The 21,044-nt window shown below is 55.9% G+C and overlaps 2 protein-coding genes across 2 annotated transcripts; one reads left to right on the top strand and one right to left on the bottom strand.

Moving 5' to 3' along the window:
* The first annotated feature begins 2,453 nt into the window (after positions 1-2,453).
* Positions 2,454-11,174, top strand: LOC144717762 (neurofilament light polypeptide-like). The gene is made up of 4 exons (XM_078593389.1): positions 2,454-2,547; positions 7,395-8,458; positions 9,735-9,859; positions 10,762-11,174. The coding sequence occupies exons 2-4, from the start codon at positions 7,400-7,402 to the stop codon at positions 10,991-10,993; spliced, it is 1,416 nt and encodes a 471-aa protein (XP_078449515.1). The 5' UTR covers positions 2,454-2,547; positions 7,395-7,399; the 3' UTR covers positions 10,994-11,174.
* A 3,878-nt stretch (positions 11,175-15,052) lies between these two features.
* On the bottom strand, positions 15,053-20,761 carry ADI1 (acireductone dioxygenase 1). Its single transcript, XM_078593388.1, has 4 exons — positions 20,516-20,761; positions 19,089-19,208; positions 18,192-18,371; positions 15,053-15,801 (listed from the first exon to the last, which is right to left on the bottom strand). Exons 1-4 carry the CDS (start codon positions 20,633-20,635, stop codon positions 15,679-15,681), a joined length of 543 nt encoding a protein of 180 aa, XP_078449514.1. The 5' UTR covers positions 20,636-20,761; the 3' UTR covers positions 15,053-15,678.
* Between the last annotated feature and the right edge of the window lie 283 nt (positions 20,762-21,044).

Here is a 21,044-nt window from a genome sequence, read left to right as displayed (position 1 = left end):
ACCTAGGGGAGGCCCAGGAACGGTTCAGATAATTGCCACTGGTGTTGGCCGTGGGCGAGAATCGAAACCGGGCCGCCAGTTTGTAGCGCAGCGTAGTGCTAACCACTGTACTACCGCTCCCCACACACACACACACTCCACTACACACACCACTGCACACACCACTACACACACACACCACTACACACACCCATACACACACCACTGCACACACACACCACTACACACACACACCACTACACATACACACCACTACACACACATACACACACACACCACTACACACACCACTACACACACTCCACTACACACACACCACTACACGCACACACCACTACACACACATACACACACACACACACCACTACACACACCACTACACACACTCCACTACACACACACCACTACACGCACACACCACTACACGCACACACCACTACTACACACACACACACAACTACACACACTCCACTACACACACAGACCACTACACACACACCACTACACACACACACCACTACACACACACACCACTACACACACACACCACTACACACACACACCACTACACACACACCACTACACACACCCCACTACACACACACCCCACTACACACACACCCCACTACACACACACCACTACACACACACCACTACACACACACCACGACACACACACCACTACACACACACCACTACACACACACCACTACACACACACACCACTACTGCACACACACCACTACAATACACACCACTACACACACACCACTACACACAACAACAACCGCCATTCGCCACTAAGTGGCGGTGACGTCAACACGACGCTTGTGCCAGGCCAAGTGCACCTTGAGGCCACGTGAAGTGTCGAACGCCCGCTGGCAGGAGGTCACGGGGCAGACCCAGCAGGTGCCACTGGTCGACTGACCGAGATGACCGAGATGACTGGCTGATGCACCACCTTTGACCCCTACTGTACCAACTTGCTGTGCTTTAGCCACCCGGCGCTCCGCTCGTTGTTGTGAGCGTCGCTCCTCCGCCCTCCGTTGTTGTTGTAGGGCGACTGCCTCCAACTGCCCAGTAGCGTCCTTCACGAGCCTCCTCCACTGAGGCCGATCTTGACACCGCTGGTACCAGTCATCGGCAAGTCCACTCAGCTCCACGTCCTCCTGTACCACATCACTCCATCTCTTCTCTAGCCCGTGCCGCGCCCGCTTAGCCCTCTCGATCCGGCCGAACAAAAGCTGTTTAGGCATGCCGTGGCTGGGCATGCGGGCTACATGACCCAGCCAACGCAGCCTTGCCTGCCGGAGGAGCTCACCGATGGGACTTTGCCCAGATCTTTTAAGGATTTGTGAGCTCCTCACACAATCCAGCCTGGTTAAACCCAGGATGGATCGTAGGCAGGCCAGCCTAAATGTTTCCAACCACTACACACACACACCACTACACACACACACCACTAAACACACACACACCACTACACACACACCCCCCACTACACGTGTACACACCACTACACACACACCCCACTACACACATACCACTACACACACACCACTACACATACACCACGACACACACACCACTACACACACACCACTACACACACACACCACTACACACACACAACTACACTCACACCACTACACACACACACCACTACACACACAGACCACTACACACACACACCATTACACACACACCACTACACACACACCACTACACACACACACCACTACACACACACACACCACTACACACACACCACTACACACACCACTACACACCCACCACTAAACACACACCACTACACACAGACACCACTACACACACACACCATTGCACACACAAACACCACTACACACACACACCACTACACACACACACCATTACACATACACCACTACACACACACACCATTACACACACACCATTACACACACACACCACTACACACACACCACTACACACACACACTTACACACACACACCACTACACACACACACCATTACACACACACCATTACACACACACACACCACTACACACACCATTACACACATACACCACTACACACACCACTACACACACACCTCTACACACACACACCACTACACACACACCATTACACACACACCACTAAACACACACCACTACACACACACCACTACACACACACACCATTACACACACACTTCCATTACACATGCCCCAACCGCAGTCTCACGAGGACGACGAGAGTCTCGCTGGATGCGTCGTGCCAACATTTCCGAGCCATTTCCATCCTAGATCAATCTCTGACGAGCGGCGTAATTGATCGTCATTAATTGGGCGATGCGGGTTGTGCGTGCTCAGCCAAGCCTGCAGCAGCAGCATCGCCGCCGCCGCAGCAGCAGTCGTGAACGTGATGCTTCTGTTGCTGCAGTGGGGATGCAGGGAGGGGATGCAGGGGGGGGCACCGCGGTATATGAGCCGCGGGTCGGCACGGAGCTCCCATTGCTCTCCGGACCGCGAGGGCGCAACGACTTCAGCTGCCAGCCTCCGGTGAGTGCGAGAAATCTTCCAGGTCTCCTGTGTGAGTGAGAGACACCAGGTCTTCGTTGTGAGTGTCAGATCCCAGGTCTCCTCAATGTGAGATATCCCAGGTCCTCCTGTGTGAGTGAGAGACACCAGGTCTCCGTTGTGAGTGTGAGGTCCCAGGTATCCTCAATGAGAAAACCCAGGTCTCCTGTGTGAGTGAGAAACACCAGGTCTCCGTTGTGTCAGATCCCAGGTCTCCTCAATGTGAGATATCCCAGGTCCTCCTGTGTGAGTGAGAGACACCAGGTCCTCCTGTGTGAGGTCCCAGGTATCCTCAATGAGATATCGCAGATCACCTGTGTGAGTGAGAGACACCAGGTCTCAGTTGTGAGTGTCAGATCCCAGGTCTTCTCAATGAAATATCCCAGATCTCCTGTGTGAGTGAGAGACACCAGGTCTCAGTTGTGAGTGTCAGATCCCAGGTCTTCTCAATGAGATATCCCAGATCTCCTGTGTGAGTGAGAGACACCAGGTCTCCGTTGTGAGTGTCAGATCCCAGGTCTTCTCAATGAGATACCCCAGATCTCCTGTGTGAGTGAGAGACACCAGGTCTCCTCAATGAGATATCCCAGATCTCCTGTGTGAGTGTGAGAGCCCAGGTCTCCTCAATGTGAGATCACATGTATCCTCAGTGAGGGCGCATGGCCAGCGGTTAGCGCGCTTCACTACGAACCCGGCCATCCGAGTTCGATTCCTGCTCACGGCCATCACCGATTACGATGATCTGAGCAACCGTTCCTGGGCCTCCTCTAGGTCGACTCAGCCTCAAATGAGTACCTGGTGCGGTGTGTAAACATCGCCACTATGGAGACAAAGGCGGCCGGGCGTCGTGTTGGCCACCCACGCCCTCGTGTGCCGTGCCAGCCTTCATAGGTGCTCGCTAACGGCACTTGCCCCTACAGCCTGTTAAGGCTATGCGTGGGATCTTTGTTTTTATCTTCGTGTGTGGAGCGGTGGCTTCGTGGTGGTGAGCGCACTAACTCCATTCCCGCTCAGGGCCAATATCAGTGGCGAATATCTGAATCGGTCCCGAGCCTCACCTAGGTCGACTCAGCCGTAAAAATGCTGCGTTCCTGGTGCGGTGTTAAACATCAGCACTGAGGATGAGAAGGGCAGTCGGGCGTGGTGCTGGCCACCCACCACCTCGTGTGCTCGCCAACAGCACTTGGCACAAAAGTATGTTAAGGCTACACGGGGCATCTTTGTCTTTGTTGACACACGTGCGTGGTGACACGCGTGTGTGGTGACACGTGTGTGTGTGGTAACACGTGTGTGTGGTGACACGTGTGTGTGGTGACACGTGTGTGTGTGTGTGTGGTGACACGTGTGTGTGGTGACACGTGTCTGTGGTAACACGTGTGTGTGTGTGGTGACACGCGTGTGTGTGTGTGGTGACACGCGTGTGTGTGTGTGTGGTGACACGTGTCTGTGGTAACACGTGTGTGTGTGTGGTGACACGCGTGTGTGTGTGGTGACACGTGTGTGTGTGTGTGGTGACACGCGTGTGTGTGTGGTGACACGTGTGTGTGGTGACACGTGTGTGTGTGTGGTGACACGCGTGTGTGTGTGGTGACATGTGTGTGGTGACACGTGTGTGTGTGTGGTGACACGTGTATGTGTGTGGTGGCACGTGTGTGTGTGGTGACACGTGTGTGGTGACACGCTTGTGTGTGGTGACACGCTTGTGTGTGTGGTGACACGTGCGTGTGTGTGGTGACACGCGTGTGTGTTGTGAAACGTGTGTGTGTGTGGTGACACGTGTGTGTGTGTGGTGACACGTGCGTGTGTGTGTGCTGACACGTGCGTGTGTGTGAGTGCGGCAGCTGCCGCTGCTGTTGCCATCGCCACGCGCTCGAAGTGGGACAGAACTTAGTGACAGCATCGACCTCCCGTCCACTTTGACGAAGCTGTCAAACACAGGCGGGTCACTGATCGTCGCGTTCAGACAAGTTCGTGGGATCGAGAGGTATGGCGCTGTGACCGCTGTGAAGGGAGCGACGCAGTGCGGCAGTGACAATGCAGCGATTGGTGCAGCGGGTGGGTGAGTGGTGTCGTGGGTGGGTGGTGTAGTGGGTGGGTGGTGTAGTGGGTGGGTGAGTGGTGTCGTGGGTGGGTGGTGTAGTGGGTGAGTGGTGTGGTAGGTGGGTGGTGTAGTGGGTGAGTGGTGTGGTAGGTGGGTGAGCGATGCAGTGGCTGGCTGGCTGGGTGATGCAGTGGCTGGCTGGGTGGGTGAGTGAATGCAGTGGCTGGCTGGCTGGGTGAGTGATGCAGTGGCTGGCTGGCTGGGTGATGCAGGGGCTGGCTAGGTGGGTGAGTGATGCAGGGGCTGGCTGGGTGGGTGAGTGAATGCAGTGGCTGGCTGGCTGGGTGATGCAGGGGCTGGCTAGGTGGGTGAGTGATGCAGTAGCTGGCTGGCTGGGTGATGCAGGGGCTGGCTAGGTGGGTGAGTGATGCAGGGGTTGGCTGGCTGGTTGATGCAGGGGCTGGCTAGGTGGGTGAGTGATGCAGGGGCTGGCTGGGTAAGCGATGCAGGGGCTGGCTGGGTGGGTGAGTGATGCAGTGGCTGGCTGGGTGATGCAGGGGCTGGCTAGGTGGGTGAGTGATGCAGGGGCTGGCTGGTTGGGTAAGCGATGCAGTGGCTGGCTGGCTGGCTGGGTGATGCAGTGGCCAGTGGCTGGCTAGGTGGGTGAGCGATGCAGTGGCTCGGTGGGTGGTGATGCTGCGGAGGTCCGCAGTGCAGGAGGCGTTACACACGACGGATGGAAGTCGCAGTGCGGGCGGTTCCCTGGCTCGACCTCGTCTCTGACGCTGCAGTTAATGGCACGCAACGCGCCCACTGCCACGAATCATTTCAGCCGGAGCTTGTCCCGGGGCTGAGCTCCAGAAATTACAAAAAAAACGTCCTCATTTCACAGCTTTGCCCCACGCGTTGAAAAGACACCGCGGGGAGAACACCCTCGCCCTGCAGCTCAGGGGCGACGGGGCCGCTCGGCCGCACCCCCGCGGTGAAATCGCCGCAGTTACTCCCAGAGCCGAGCGGGCTCTCTCCCGGTCACAGCGCGGCGCTCCGGAGGGGGGGGGGGAATTGAGAGTCGGTGTGACCCCCGGGGTCAAACAGCGACGCGCATCTTGCCACGGCACAGTCCTCGTGCGCACCGACACAAAGTGTCCCTCCGCGTGGCCCGAGCCACACTCACGGGACAGGCGCTCAGGCTGGCAGCGAGCACCCAATGAAGGCCGCCTAATTAATTCATCATCATTAATGATAATAAACGTTGTTGAGCTAAAAAAAGTGTGAGTTAAATTATGAGTTAAATGATGACGTCACCCTGCTGCTCTATTTAAGACCGGGAGCAAGTGGAGGGCTTCACCATTCTGGCGAATTTCCCGATGCTGGTGGATGTAATTACCAGCAAAATGTCGTACTCAAAAATTGTAAATGTTGTGGATTCACTCTTCAATACACCGGTGGACTAAAGTAGTGAACTATTTGTCTTTTGTCAACGTGACACTTTTTTACTGTTTGGCCGTGTCGGGTGGTGGAGGGTTACGACACATTTATAAATAACGCGATCTAACCCAAAAACGTTGATTATCAATAATATTGGTCGCGAAAGCCTACGTGTTAAACTGAATCATTAATTAATTAAACAATCGCCTCGGGCCCCAGGCGAATCCTCCGGGCTAGGAGACGCACGCTCCCCCCATGTATTGTTAAGCAACATTTGGGGGATGCTTCTTATATACTGGTACGCGTGTACCTGTGTGTGTATGGGGCGCGGTCGTGTAGCGCTTAGCGCTGCGATACGAACCCGGCGACGCGGGTTTCGATTCCCACTGACGGCCAACACAAGTGGCGATAATCTGAATCGGTCCCAGGCCTCTGCTCGGTCGACTCAGCCTCATATGAGTACCTGATGCGATGCGTAAACATCACCATTGGGGAGACAAAGGCGGTCGGGCGTGGTTTTGGCCACCCACCCCCCGTTCAGGCTGTACGGGGGATGGATTTTTGTCTGAGCACGCGAGCGCGAGCTGTGGACAGCACCTACCACTATGCCTGGCCGCCCTTCGCCCTCTGCAGTGCTGATGCATTGACATGCGTCGTAATCGTTTGAGGCTGAGTCAACCTAGCAGAGGACCGGAATAGGGAGATCACGATCACCACTGTGGCCGCAGCACATGGTGGACGACCCCGACCCTTGACCCCGTGCCCCCGAGGGGCATCACCGGTCCGCCCAGTGTTATGTAGACATTCAGGTGTAGACACTCAGGTGTAGAGACTGTTTAGGCTGCAGCAGTCTCTCACTGGGGAAACGCTTCACTTCCCAGCGCCCCTACATCCTTCAGTGCAGTTGCAGCCACCACCGCCACCTCCTGGCCATTTTCTCGACAGCCATCACCTACCTCCTCTCCATCTTCTCTCTCGTTAAACAAAGATGGTCACTGCATCATGCGCTTTCAGATGTGCTTCTGCGGCTGTCTGGAATGCTCTTTCTTCTGATACAGTATTAGGAAGCCACTGGAGCTATGCACTTTTAAATCTAGTTTGAAAACTCATTTCTTTAAAACCGTTTTTTGTGTTTGGTTTGTTGTCTCTCCCCCACATCTCCAATTGGCACGGTGGGCTACATACAATGTGAAAGAAGTTCAACATACAAACATTGCCAAACCGATGGTCCACATATTCTACCTTTCAATTCTTAAGGCATCCGTCTCTTCTGAATGAAAATCTCCTCTTTGCCCCCTCTCTCCTCCTCCCTGTCCGTCTCTCTCCCCTCCCCTCTCCCCGTCTCTCCCGCCTCCCCCAGACACCATGAGCTCCTACACCTCCGACTCGGCCGTCACCTCAATCTACCGCCGCCATTTCGGCGAGGCCCTCAAGTACCGGCCGAGCTACGAGATGCCGGGCTACCGCGCGGGCTCGGCCTACGGCGGGGCGCGCTCCGCCTCCGCCGCGTCCACCTACGGCGCGCCGCCGCGCCGCGCCGGCCACACGCGCTTCTCCGCCGGCTACTCCCTGGGCGCCTCCTCGTCCATAGACACGGTGGACCTGTCGCAGGCCGAGAGCGTCGGCATCGAGCTGCGGCAGGTGCGGCGGCACGAGAAGGAGCAGCTCCAGGGCCTCAATGACCGCTTCGCCGGCTTCATCGAGCGCGTGCACGAGCTGGAGCAGCAGCACAAGGTGCTGGAGGCCGAGCTGATGATCCTGCGCCAGAAGGAGGAGAAGCCGTCCAACGTCAAGCGACTGTACGAGCAGGAGATCGCTGAGCTGCGCGCCCTTGCCGAGGAGTGCCGCGGCGAGTGCGCCGGGGGCGCCCGCGAGCAGGCGGAGGCGGTGCTGGCGGCGTTGCGTGGCAAGCACGAGGAGGAGCGCCGGCGGCGCGAGGAGTCGGAGGCGGCGCTGGACGAGGCGAGGAAGGCGGCGGACGAGGAGGCGGCGCGGCGCGCGGCCCTCGAGCAGAAGCTGGGCTCCCTGCTCGACGAGATCGGCTTCCTGAAGCGCGTGCAGCGCGAGGAGATCTCCGAGCTGCAGGCACAGATCCAGAGTGCCCACATCACCGTGGAGATGAGCGCATTGCAGCCGGACCTCACGTCGGCGCTGCGGGAGATCCGCTCGCAGTACGAGGTGCTCGCCGCCAAGAACATGCAGGTGGCTGAGGAGTGGTTCAAGAGCAAGTTCACGGCGCTGTCGGACACGGCGAGCCGCAACACCGAGGCCATGCACGTGACGCGCGAGGAGCTCTCCGAGTTCCGACGCCACGTGCAGCACCGCACGCTGGAGGCCGAGGCGCTCAAGGACATCATTGAGTCGCTGGAGAAGCAGATCCAGGAGCACGACGCACGGCATCAGGGAGAGATCGAGGCCCTGCAGGTGAGCGCGGGGTCGCGAAACGACGCAGGGGGGGGGGAGGTGGGGGGGTGGATCGGTGAACGGCTCCAAGGTGGACGTTCGACGGGGAGATGGAGCGGCGAAACCGCCTCGCGCGCCGGTTGCCCGTTGCATCGTCGCAGGGTCGCGTGAGACTGCGACGGCTCTGGGGAGGCCTTCATCCAGCAGTGGATTGATCGTGGATGACGAGTATGATGAGGTCACAGAGCCTGGAGCTTTCATCTCTCACCATTTTCCAGGTCGCTGATTGGCTGGGGGTAGGTTTTGCGTGTGACTCGTATTAGTCACGGCCATAGCGAGAGGCTTACTGGATGTGGTGTGCCGGACACTCGGATAACGGCCGGGCAGCCAGGGTGTCCCTCACGAGGAAGACGAGCAAGGCTTATGAGAAAAGGATGTGCGGCGAAATGGCAGAGTTCTGCACCGTTACTATTTGAGTGCACAGAAAAGTGGGTCTCTAACCGACACCGAGTCGGCAATCAGCCAAATATACCTGGCAGAACCCTCCCTTGCGTACGTATCTTGAGACTCCGCAAAATCTCTCCTTGGCGAGAAGTGCAGCAGATTACAATGGCAACGAGCGGCCGCGTGACTCAGCGGTGGAGCGAGTGGCTCCCAGTGGGAAGGTCGCGAGGTCAAATCCTGGTCGGGGGGTTGGGAGAGGGGGGTTGACTCGGCCCATCATTCCTTCCTCCGGGGAAGATAAAGCGAGAGTACCCCTTCTTTGGGGAAGTCAACGGTGGCTGTGTCATATCATGGGACCTTTTTGCCAGTATTAAAGTATGAAAAATAAGAATAGGTTTCAGAAGGCTGTCTCTGGTGTAGACCAATGCATATATAATTATCAGAGCTATATTCTGTTTGCATGTTCACCACAAGTACTGCGTGTGGTTAATGCAGACTTAATTCCTTGCAGAAGGTATCTATTTGGTGTTTGAACATCTGGAATACCTCCTGTTTTATTGCCAAAGGATAAAACCTATTCTTATTTTTCAGTGGTTGTGTCCTATGCATAGACTCGCCCCCGCCATAGTAATGTGCAATTTCCCCCACTGGCTGTGCAGGGTTGTAAACAGGAGATGAGCATCGATGTTTGAATGCTCATTTGACTGCCGCCGCGGTGAGGATCGCAAATCTTCACCCCCGCCCACCGCACAGGGCCTCGCGGCGTGTGGGCCCCGCGGTGCATCCTGCGGGCCCCACGAAGCGAGGTGTCTGACCGTGACCTCTCTCTGCCCCCCCCCCCCACCGCCTGCAGGAGGGCATCGCCGAGCTGGAGACGGAGCTGCAGTCCGCCAAGAGCGAGATGTCGCGCTACCTGAGGGACTATCAGGACCTCCTCAACGTCAAGATGGCACTCGACATCGAGATCGCGGCCTACCGGTGCAGGCTCATGATCCCGGGCCGTGACTCCGCTCAGGAGTTCAAGTTGCAGAGGGATAGGGGGCGTGGGCCTAGGCAGAGGGGAAGGCCTCGAGCCTGGACTTGCACAGGGGCAGCGAGACGACAGCACGGGTGACTGGGGGAAGGGGGTTCCAGACTGTGGGGGCAGCAGAGGAGATTGGGCGACCTCCCATCTGAGTCAAGGTTTGAGTGGGGGCTCTGACAATGCCTGGTTTGCTGGGGCAGAGAGTGAGTGAAGGGGAGTAGAGTGAGATGAGAGGGGAGAGGTAGGAGAGTGAGGGGAGGGGAGTAGAGTGAGATGAGAGGGGAGAGGTAGGAGAGTGAGTGGAGGGGAGTAGAGTGAGATGAGAGGGGAGAGGTAGGAGAGTGCGTGGAGGGGAGTAGAGTGAGATGAGAGTGGAGAGGTAGGAGAGTGCGTGGAGGGGAGTAAAGTGAGATGAGAGGAGAGAGGTAGGAGAGTGAGTGGAGGGGAGTAGAGTGAGATGAGAGGGGGAGGGAGGCAGGGGGATTCCAGGGAGGATCTTGCAGCCGGTGAAGAGTGCGATATTGAAGTTGGATTGGGGGGATAGGGGGGATGGGGTGAGCTTCCATGACGGACGTGGCGAGATATTTGGCAGCAGAATCCTCCGGTACAAATCGATAGACACACAGCACGGTCCAACAGTGGAAAGAGCAAGGTTTCTCCAGCGCAGGTTTCCATGGTCGTGCCGCGGGTCGCTCGGCACGTCGTTCGGCACGGTGGTTCGCCCCGCGCACTGGGGGCTCCCGGTGCGGACATCGGTACCAAGCAACGCGTGATGCGAGCCGAAAACCGCAGCGGAGAGTTACAAAAAAAATCTTCATGAATTCGGCATCCGATTCCTGCATGCGTCTCTCCACAGGAAACTGCTGGAGGGCGAGGAGTCCCGGTTGGTCACCGCCAAGTCACCGGCGATGCTCATGAGCGGCGGCGGCGGTGGCTTCCTTCAGCAGTCGCGCCCGGCGCGCACCTCCATGCAGATGCCCTCCAAGTACCTGGGCCTCTACGACTTCTACGGAGGCTTCCCTCTCCGCGGCGACGAGGGCGGCGACAGCTTCGAGTCTTTCGTCTTCTCTAAGCGCAAGGGCAACTAGCCGCCGGCGTCACCGTTGGCGTCCGTGCGAGAACCGGCCCCTCGGTTACCCACGACCCCCCCCCCTCCACACCGGGCAGGGCTTGCGTTTGGCGGTATGGCCGTGCCGGTCCAGCTCCGTCCCGGATCTTGTCGTGTCGAGACCTCGCCGCGCCGAACCCCGAAATACTCCCCGCCCCCCCCCCCCATGCTCAATGCCAACGTCGCTCGCAGTGCTCGTACGCTGCCCGGTTGTCCGCTCCTCCACCCGTCCACACCCACGACCGTGCCAGGACCCCCAACTTAGAGGGTGGAGGTGCCCAAAAATTTACGAGAATCTTCACTCGTCAATTGGCGAGCGTACGATCCGGCGATTTCTGGTTCGCGTAACGAAATGCTCGTGGGGCTAGAGCATCGTGCAGTTTACGATGCCAGTGTTCAGCCATGCCCTTCACCGCCCGACAGAACCAATCGAGTTGTCATATGGGGATAATCAGAGCCGCCACCCCATTTGGTTTGTTGGTAAAACCGGTGGGGGGGAGGAGGAAGGTCGAAAAGCGAGCAAACTCGGTGTACGTGTGCAGCCTACACGTACAACGACGTCTGTATATTACAGTGATGGAAATAAGCAATGGTATGAAGCAATACGAATAATAACATGATTAATTACTGGCATTCTAGGGAAGTAATCATAACAATGAAAACGTATTTGAGATGTTTGCCCAACACTGGTTGTTGCATCGAATGTTTGAACGGAAATTCCCCTGCTGAGCATCATGCGTCGGGCACAGCACGATGTGAACTCCAATTGTGAAACAAGACTTGACCTGGCTCTCTGTCCCGAATCACAATTGGCCAAAGGCGTGTGCCCTGGGCCTGGGCGAGAGCTCCTCCACGCTCCCCCTCCACGCCCCCCCCCCCCCCCCGCAGAGCTTGGTTCACCGCCCACTCACCCTCTCGCTCGCTCTCTTGCTCACCAACTCGCTCACTCTCTCGCTCACCCTCTCGCTCTCTCACCCTCTTGCTCGCTCTCTCGCTCACCAACTCGCTTGCTCTCTTGCTCACCAACTCGCTCGCTCACCCTCTCACTCGCTCTCTCACTCACCAACTCGCTCGCCCTCTCACTCGCTCTCTCGCTCACCCTCTCGCTCGCTCACCAACTCGCTCACCCTCTCACTCTCTCTCGTTCACCCTCTCACTCTCTCTCTCACTCACCCTCTCACTCGCTCTCTCACTCACCAACTCGCTCGCTCTCTCGCTCACCCTCTTGCTCGCTCACCCCCTCGCCAACTCGCTCGCTCACCCCCTCGCCAACTCGCTCGCTGTGAACGCATCTCCACGACAAAACTAGGGACCGAGATCGGCAAAACCGAGGCTGTTGCAAAGCCGGGCGCCGCGCGATCGGTGATGGGAATCTCTCTGCCACAGGCGCCGGGCCGGATAAACGCCACGGACTGCCACCAACGACACTGGTGCAAATCGTGCCGCTGCTCGTCGCACGGGGCCCACGGTTGGTTGGGTCTGCTCGGCCGCACCGTCGGCTCTCGCTGCGATTTGACGCCGTCGTCACGGACGCCGAGGGAGATATATAGACGACGTGACTTTGAGGTGCGGTGCAACGCCTCTTCTGGCGCGATCTCGGTGCATAGTTTCATCGAAGCGACGACGGGTGGCAAGCCCCTGGGGGTTGCTCAGCCCCTCGGGCGGTGCGGGGTGGTGGCTTCGGCGTGCGTCGGGATTGTCGTCGCGAGCATCGAGATCGTCGTCGCGATCGTAGCAAGCGTAGCAATCGTAGCGAACGAATCCACGTCGTGTCCTCGTCGTGCGAGTGTGCGCTTGGCGTTGGCGTTGCGGCACGGGAAATGCAGCCTGAGTCTGAATGAACGAATAAAAACTTCGCTATCGCAACAAAACCACTCCCAGTGTCCTCCTGTTTGTGCGGTTGCTTAGGAGGCACAGCGCGACGTTGCCTCGATATTTTTTATTTTACGAGGCAAGGCCCCCTGAGCTGTATAGCTCTTTTTTTAGAAGCAATCTGGCCACAAATGATAGCTCAACGAAGTGGCTTATCATCACGTGGAAATTTAGAGCAGCCAAATACTCTGAACGCGTGATGTTGATTCTAACTGTGGAGGGAAAAACCGGACGACCCGGAGAAAATCCACACGACCACGGGAAGAGAGACACGCGAACTTAAATATACAGCAGGCGTTCGGGTCGGTTTCGAACCCACAACCTCCTGCATACCAGGCAAGGTAGTTAACATCTCGGACCCACATTGAACAGAGAAGGTCCTCGCCTCTATAAACTTCTGGTCTCTTGCGACCTCAGGAGACTAAGGCAGCGTTATCTGCATTGTAGCCTGGGGCATAAGGCTGTGAAGATTTGGCAAATCTGGCAACGTATGGTCACCGACACTGCCACACGACGGGCTACCCTCGCAATCGACGCTGGGGGATCCTTTAGCGTCTGCTGCGAAGTGGGCGGCGTGGAGTATCGCCACGGTTACTACACCCGCATCACCGACCAGGACAGCCACTGGATTCGACCCGTGAACCTCCGCCCTGGCTTGCCCTGGTGGAAACACTTCGGGGCGTAGGATGATGGCTGCGGATTGGTGGGATCGTCCTTCAATTTCGGGGTTGTTAAATGATGTTGCTGTCAAGTTGCCGATAGACACGGGGGGCCGCAGCGACAATTATTCGAACGGATATATTTGATTATTTGATATCTTGCCTAAACAAGGGGGTTCGTTAAGGTTAGTGCATTAAACATCTCAATTTTGGAGCTTTTGTGACTGCAGGAATTATTCTTTGGTTCTTTCGGTTAAGTCACGTATAAAGATAAAATAATAAATTAAATAATAGCATACTACGACGTTTCGATTGCAACAGAAGCAATCATCATCAAGTATAAAAGAAATAGCAACACAAATCTAACCAGAAAACTATAGACAGACACACAAGCAGACAGACATCACAAAGACACACAGAGAGAACACATATCGGCAGAAAGAGAGAGGTCGTTTCTGTGACGAGGCCTTAAATATAGAGAGGGGGCAGGGGCGGAGAGAGGGAGGGGGCAGAGAAAAAATTAGCATGTCAATGAGTGGACGACGACGTGGTACGCAAGCTTGAAAATTAGGAGAAAGACACACTATTTAATTTATTATTTTATCTTTATACGTGACTTAACCGAAAGAACCAAAGAATAATTCCTGCAGTCACGAAAGCTCCAAAATTGAGATTGAACCACTTCTATGGGGACGTTTTAAGCTTATCTTTGTTCTCTTTCTCTGGCTTTTTGTTTTCTCTCTCTGCCTGTGTCCTCTCTTTGGAATTTTCACACTTAAATTCTAACTTAGCAATCTTTGAAATACGTAATCAACCGGGCTATGCGTTAATTGTGTTGACCGACTCTCTGTGTTGCATTACATTACATTTCGATATTTTACTAGGTTATTTAATTTTAGTGTGTCTCACCTACCTAGCTATCCACTCACCCACCCACCCAGTTACCTACCCACTGACTCACCCACCCACTCATGCACCCACTCACTCACCCACCCACCCACTCACACACCCCCTCACCCACTTACCAATAACCTTGCTCAAACTAAGACACGTTATAGTCTACTAGACCTCTCAGTGCTGAGTGTTGCTGGCTACTTGACGTGCAAGCCTGTAGCTGTGGCACGCGCTCGGAACAGCCCCTCCACTCGGCGCCGCAGTGGTGAGATGTTCACTACCTCGCCTGGTATAAAGGAGGTTGTGGGTTCGATCCTCACATTGACACCTGCTGTATATTTGGAATTTTAGTATTCTCCGGCGGTCGCGTGAATTTTTCTCGGGGTCCTCCGGTTTTTCGCTCTGCATTTAGAATCAACATGGAGCATTTAAAGTATTTGGCCGCTATAAATTTCCATCAGATAATCCACTTCGTTGGGCTATCATTTGTGGCCAGGTCACTTCTACACTTCGAAAGAGCTACGTGGCTCAGCGGGCCTTACCTGGTAAAACAAAACATAGTTTAGTTTAAAGTTGAGAGTTCGTGTGAAATACAATTCAGGCAGCAAAGGGGAAAGACTCGTCCTTCTCGCTTTATTAGAACCTCGAGCCGCCGCAGCCTCGAAACAAAGTGGCCCTACGCTTAAATCAGAGGAGCATCGATTGTAATCACTCGGGGATCCGGGCGAGCACTGCAACAAATTACTGCGGTCGCGCGAGAGCACGCGTGGCAATTTAAGTAATGAAATTAGCTAGAAATGACCGGCGGCCTTACGATTCATGGCCATTGTCATTCTAATGCCTCTTGGCAGATGTCCTGACCCAACGTAGATTCGCGGGTCGGACCCAGCGATGATCCCTCCCCTCCGCCACGGTCATTTCAGCCCGCCGGTGACTTGAGACAACATTTCTGACAAATCTAGCGGCGTGTCGCGTTCACTCGGCAATGCCGCATGGTGGAGGGTCAACGACACAAATTTTTTACCGGATCAACGCGTGGCCTAACCCAAAAAAAAAGGAAAAAACCCACGACTCATCATGTTGGCTGTGGTAAGCTACGGTTAACAGATATTCCGTCGACTATGGAAGCCGAGCACGGTGTCCGGTGGTGTCCCGCGGTGGCTGCTGCCGCTACCGCTGGCGCCGGGACGGTCGGCGTTCTCGGGAACGCGCGCCGAGCGGGGGGCCCCCTCCCCGCTGCTCAGCCGCTGCGGCCGAGAAACTTGTGCTCGTACTCCTTGCGCTCCTCAAAGTCGTCCGACGGGCGGTTGTACGGCGTCCACACGGGATCGCCCGCAAACAGCCGCATGACCTTCACGTAGTTCTGTCGACACGCACCCAGAGAGCGACAACCGCAGCGACCACCACCACGATCTCCGATTAGCACGGCTGGCTACATGCTGCATGAAAGACGCACACGACGCACGCATGAGAACCGTTCGGCGGCGTTGGCCACCATGAGACCCCCCCGCGCCGCCCCCCGAGGAGTTGAGCGGCAACTGGGATGGCCGCGCCACGGCCAGTGCCGGATGATCCCAGTCGCAAAGTAGCTACATAATGCTACGGGCCCCGCACTTTCAAGGGCCCCGCGCTAAATGCTTTCAAGCTATCAATCCCGGTTCAGTGATTCTGCACTTGCACTATTACTATAGTACTATACTGCCTTCAACTTTTATGAACGACTGGGTGTTTAAGGTTAGCGATTTATTGTATTATCTGGCTGTACAGCAAATGAAAAAATACAATTACTTTACTATGCAAGTTAAACATTTATGTGTTTAAATATTTGTGGGTTTTTTTAATTTAGGGCCCCTTTATAACATATGCTACAGGCCCCGCACTAGCTTAATCCGGCACTGGCCACGGCCGACAGCTAAGCGGCGTCGTTGTTACCACAGCAGCAGCAGCACCGAACCAAACTCCACTGCTATCACAAGCAGCGGATGCAACACAACTGGCGATACTTGGCAAACAACTTTTCCTCCTCGAGGTTGTTGGGGATTCTTAAGATTTGTTTGATTTTCAGTTCAACGTGGAGTTGCCCATATTTGTTTCGCAATTACCGTAAGGACATGTTGAAAGTGAAATGCACGTTTGCACCCGAGTCTCTCAACAAGAGCGGAGACTGACCTCCAGAAAGCGATCCACGGGCTCGGACTCTGCAATGCTGCCCGACACACGTGTGTCCTCGCAAGTGTTTCATCGGCGATATTCACGTCACGTGGCTAAGCGACGCAGTGAGGCAATGACCGTGGCCACCAAAAAGTTTGCGGTTGTGAGATGTTAACTACCTCACCCGGTACACAGGAGGTCGTGGATTCGATTCCGACCCTGACACCTGCTGTGTATTTGGAGTTTGCATGTCTCTCTCTATCCGTGGTGAAATGGATTATTCTCCGGGACCTCCAGTTTTTCCCTCCAACATCACGCGTTAAGAGTATTTTGGCTGCCATACATTACCACATGATAATCCATCTCGTTGGGCTATCATTTGTGGCCAGGTCACTTCTATAGAAGAGCGCTATAGCTCAGTGGGCCTTACCTGGAAAAATAAAATTAGTTTAAAGTTTGATCCTTTTAAGTTTGTTTTTTTTTGCCACATTTTCATTAAAAGCCCTTTGACAATTTCCGCCAGTTTTCTCCAGGGGCACAATTCCGAACGGCGACGCAACCTCACGCTCAAGTTGTGTTCGTATGAGATCGTCTTTAACAGAGGGGGGGGGAGGGTTATCGCAACCCCCAGTTACGGACGGACAGATGGAGCCAACACATAAATGCTTTCTTTCAACCTTAGTTGGGACAGCGGCGACTAAAAAAAAAGTTCGAAAATAATGGGAGATGTTAAGAAAGAGCCGGAAAAGCATGAGCATCACCGCTGACGACGACTCGAGACGGGCGACGTTGGGGACGGTTTGGACGCGCGCGAGGAGTGGACGCGGAGTGGTCCCCGCGCGACGGCATGCGGCCCGGCACAGAGGGAGCCCGCGTGGGGGAGAGTTGAAGTCTACGGGCCGGGCGAGAGCTGCGGCTAGCGCAGAGCGCTCCTCACAAGGCCAGCGGGGTCACGGTGGGTCGTGCGAGTCAGGTGGAGAGACGGCACGATCGAAGGTGCGATAGAGAAACGACTGGACCAGGCGGTGACCCGCTGCGGTCTGCGCTCCTTCAATGGAGCGGAAAAAACGACACGAACTCTCTCTCTCCTGAAGCCCTCTCGTCGTGGCCTGCAGCAGCAGCGTAATCTCCACATTGGCATTCAGCGCCTGAACGTATTGCCATACGCAATAAGAGCTAAAGATACATAGCCATCCACAGAGATACATAGAGACCCATATAGAGATGAAGACGAACGCTATAGCCAACGTTACCGTGAGAGGAAAACTAAGGTGCGACAATGTACCGATAGTAAGTAGAAGATGAAAAAATAATATGCTTTACCCTATCCGGCAATAATACCGGAGGCGTTAAGATGTTTAGTCGCCAAATAGGCACCGATCGCAAGGCAATAAAATGGCACCATAGAGAGTAAGTAGAAGAGTCCGTGGATTGGAGAGAGTTCCGTTTGCTAAGGGCGGGCTCATCGGGTTCGCGAGATCGACCCACGAGGGCTTTCCGTCACACGGTCTGCAGACTCCACACCGCAGCCAGAGGGGGAGCGGAGGGGGCGCGAGTGGGGCGCCCCGCGCGACCGAGGGGGCGCGTGGCGACGGTGCGTACGTTGCTGTCCAGCGTGAAGCGGTGGTAGATGCCAGCGGGTAGCGTGATCATGTCGCCGCGGCGCACGGCCACGCGCACCCAGCGCTCGGCCTCGTCGCGCACGTCGAAGTAGCCGCCGCCGTCGAGGACGTAGCGGATCTCGTCGTCGCGGTGCAGGTGCTCTTTGTAGAACGAGGCGAGCTGGGGGAGGTGGGTGGGGGGGAGGGTCACGGAGAGGTCATAGAGTCGTCACGGGGTCACTCCACGCGCACCGAGTCACGTATGACTGCGTATGTGCGTGCTAAAAGCACCTCGCCCCAATGATATGTTCAGGCTACACGGGGGATCTTTGTCTTTGATATCTCTGGGTGTCAGCGGTGCCTGCGTGTGTGCGAGTGACATCCGTTTCTGAGTGCGTGGAGCGGTGGCATAGCGGTTGACGCGTTGCGCTACAAACTCTGTGTCCCGAGTTGGATTCCAGGCCAACACCAGTGACGATTATCTGAACTGGTCCTGGGTCTCTCCTCAGTTCAGCCTCATACAAGCACCTGGTGCCATGTGCAAACATCGCCGGAAGGGAGACAAAGGCGGCCGGGCGTGGCGCTGGCCACCCACGCCTATCGTGTGCCGTGCCGGCTTTCATGGGTGCTACTCGCTTCCAGCACTCGCCCCAACAGTCTGTTAAGGCTATACGGGGGGGGGGGTGAATCTTTGTCTTTTGCGCATTTCTTTTGCATGCCTTTGGAGATAAGCAGCGATTTGCGACTATCGCAATCGCCGTGGGGTTGAGGATCGGCGCCGCCGTACGTCCACGCACGAAGCCACTTCACGACGACCGGGGTGCGTGTGCGCCCGCGACTCCCGGTCCCTGGTGAACGCCGCCCGCCGTCGCGAAAAACCGCCTCCGCTGGCGCGCACCTTCTGCTCGTAGTCGGCCATCGCGTCCTTCCGGATGGTGATGATGTCCATGTAGGAGTATCCGAGCTCCTTGCGGATCGCTCCGAGCTCCGGGTCGTTCTCGTAATCGTCGGCGTTGAGCTGCGCGGGGGCAAAGGAGGTGCAACCGGTCGGACCGTGCGCCAAACTCCACGGCCGCACCACTGATCCTCCCCTCTGCCGGATGGCTAAACGCGATTCACCGGAGATGTGGATTTGAATTTGGGCGAATCATCTCCTCCCATTTCCTCCACCGTCTCCGCGTCGCTATGCCACCCACCACCTCCACTTCCACCCAGCCCTTGATTTCAGTTTCACTTCAGCTGAGAACCAGAACACAGAAGGGAATGTTCATTTCGACTGCAGGAGGAATCCGAGTAGTTATGAAGCTCTTTTCACGGATGTTCAGTCGGCGCAGGGGTCAGTAAATTACAACGACAAACAATACACAAACATGTGAGAAGACAATCCCCATCCGAGAAATATTACCGTGATAAATAAATCTGCACCTTTACCCATCACAATAACTTTCACACCCATCACCACCACTCCCCCACCCATCACCACCACTCCCCCACCCATCACCACCACACAATTACGTGGCAAAACATGCGAAGAAACCTGTTCGGTTACTATACGCATTGTCTTTGAAACTCATTGGACTATACCAGAGGCAGTGGGCCTTCTCCATGGCCAAGTCTCACCACCAGCGTCAGACCACAGAACGCCAAAGAGGCGAAGGGTAACACAAATCCACTCGGAACAGACATCAAAGACAAAGGCACGTAGGTAAAAAAATAATAAATGAAAATAACTAAATTAAATTACGTTTCGAAACCCATAAAGCTCCACCCACCAACATCCAGGCACCCATAAAGCTCCACCCACCAACATCCAGGCACCCATAACGCTGCACCCACCAAATTCCACCTAGTTCCGGATTCTCCCAGTAGTTACATGTGTCTCTGTGCCTGCTACATGTGTAGCTACACATGTAGCTACATAATGCTACGGGCCCCGCACTTTCAAGGGCCCCGCGCTAAACGCTGTCAAGCTATCAATTCCGGTTCAGTGATTCTGCACTTGCTCTATTACTATAGTACTATACCGCCTTCAGCTTTTATGAACGACTGGGTGTTGAAGGTTAGCGATTTGTCGTATCATCTGGCTGTATAGCAAATGAAAAAAATACGATTATTTTACTGTGCAAGTGAAACATTTGTTTTAATATTTGTTGTTTTATTTAGGGCCCCCCCTTTATAACATCGCACGCTACAGCCCCCTCACACTAACTTAATCCGCACGCAACCATTAACAACAACAACATCCGGGCACACGAGTGCAAGAACGACGACGATGGTGTCGACGATGATGGCGATGATCGTGGCGATCGCTGCCGGGGCCACCACCTTCCAGTGCCTCACGCCGAGGCGGAGCAGCGCGGCGGGCGACACGGGCACGTTCGGCCGCAGGCGACACGGGGAGCGCGGCTCGGTGCCCGCGGGGTCCATCAGCCACGCGTCCGACATCGCCGCCGCCGTCGCCACCGCTGCTCCTCGGCCACCGTCCACGCGCGCGCGCGCGTTCCCTCGTGGCGCGAGGAGGGGGGAGGAGGGGGGGGGCCACCTCAACCTCCGACCCGGAAGCGGCTCCACGTTGCCAACACGCGCGAGTCTCTGTGCCTGCACGTGGGAGCGCAGCGGTGAGTGGTGAGTGGTGGGTGCGGAGAGGTGAGTGGTGGGTGCGGAGTGGTGAGTGGTGGGTGCGGAGTGGTGAGTGGTGGGTGCGGAGTGGTGAGTGGTGGGTGCTGAGTGGTGAGTGGTGGGTGCGGAGTGGTGAGTGGTGGGTGCGGAGAGGTGAGTGGTGGGTGCGGAGTGGTGAGTGGTGGGTGCGGAGTGGTGAGTGGTGGGTGCGGAGAGGTGAGTGGTGGGTGCGGAG

Source organism: Lampetra planeri, chromosome 4 (assembly GCF_965212315.1).
Source record: "Lampetra planeri chromosome 4, kcLamPlan1.2.h2, whole genome shotgun sequence".
Taxonomy (NCBI): Eukaryota; Metazoa; Chordata; class Hyperoartia; order Petromyzontiformes; family Petromyzontidae; genus Lampetra; species Lampetra planeri.
Note: the sequence above shows the minus strand (reverse complement) of the source record. Positions and strands in the feature narration are given on the sequence as shown.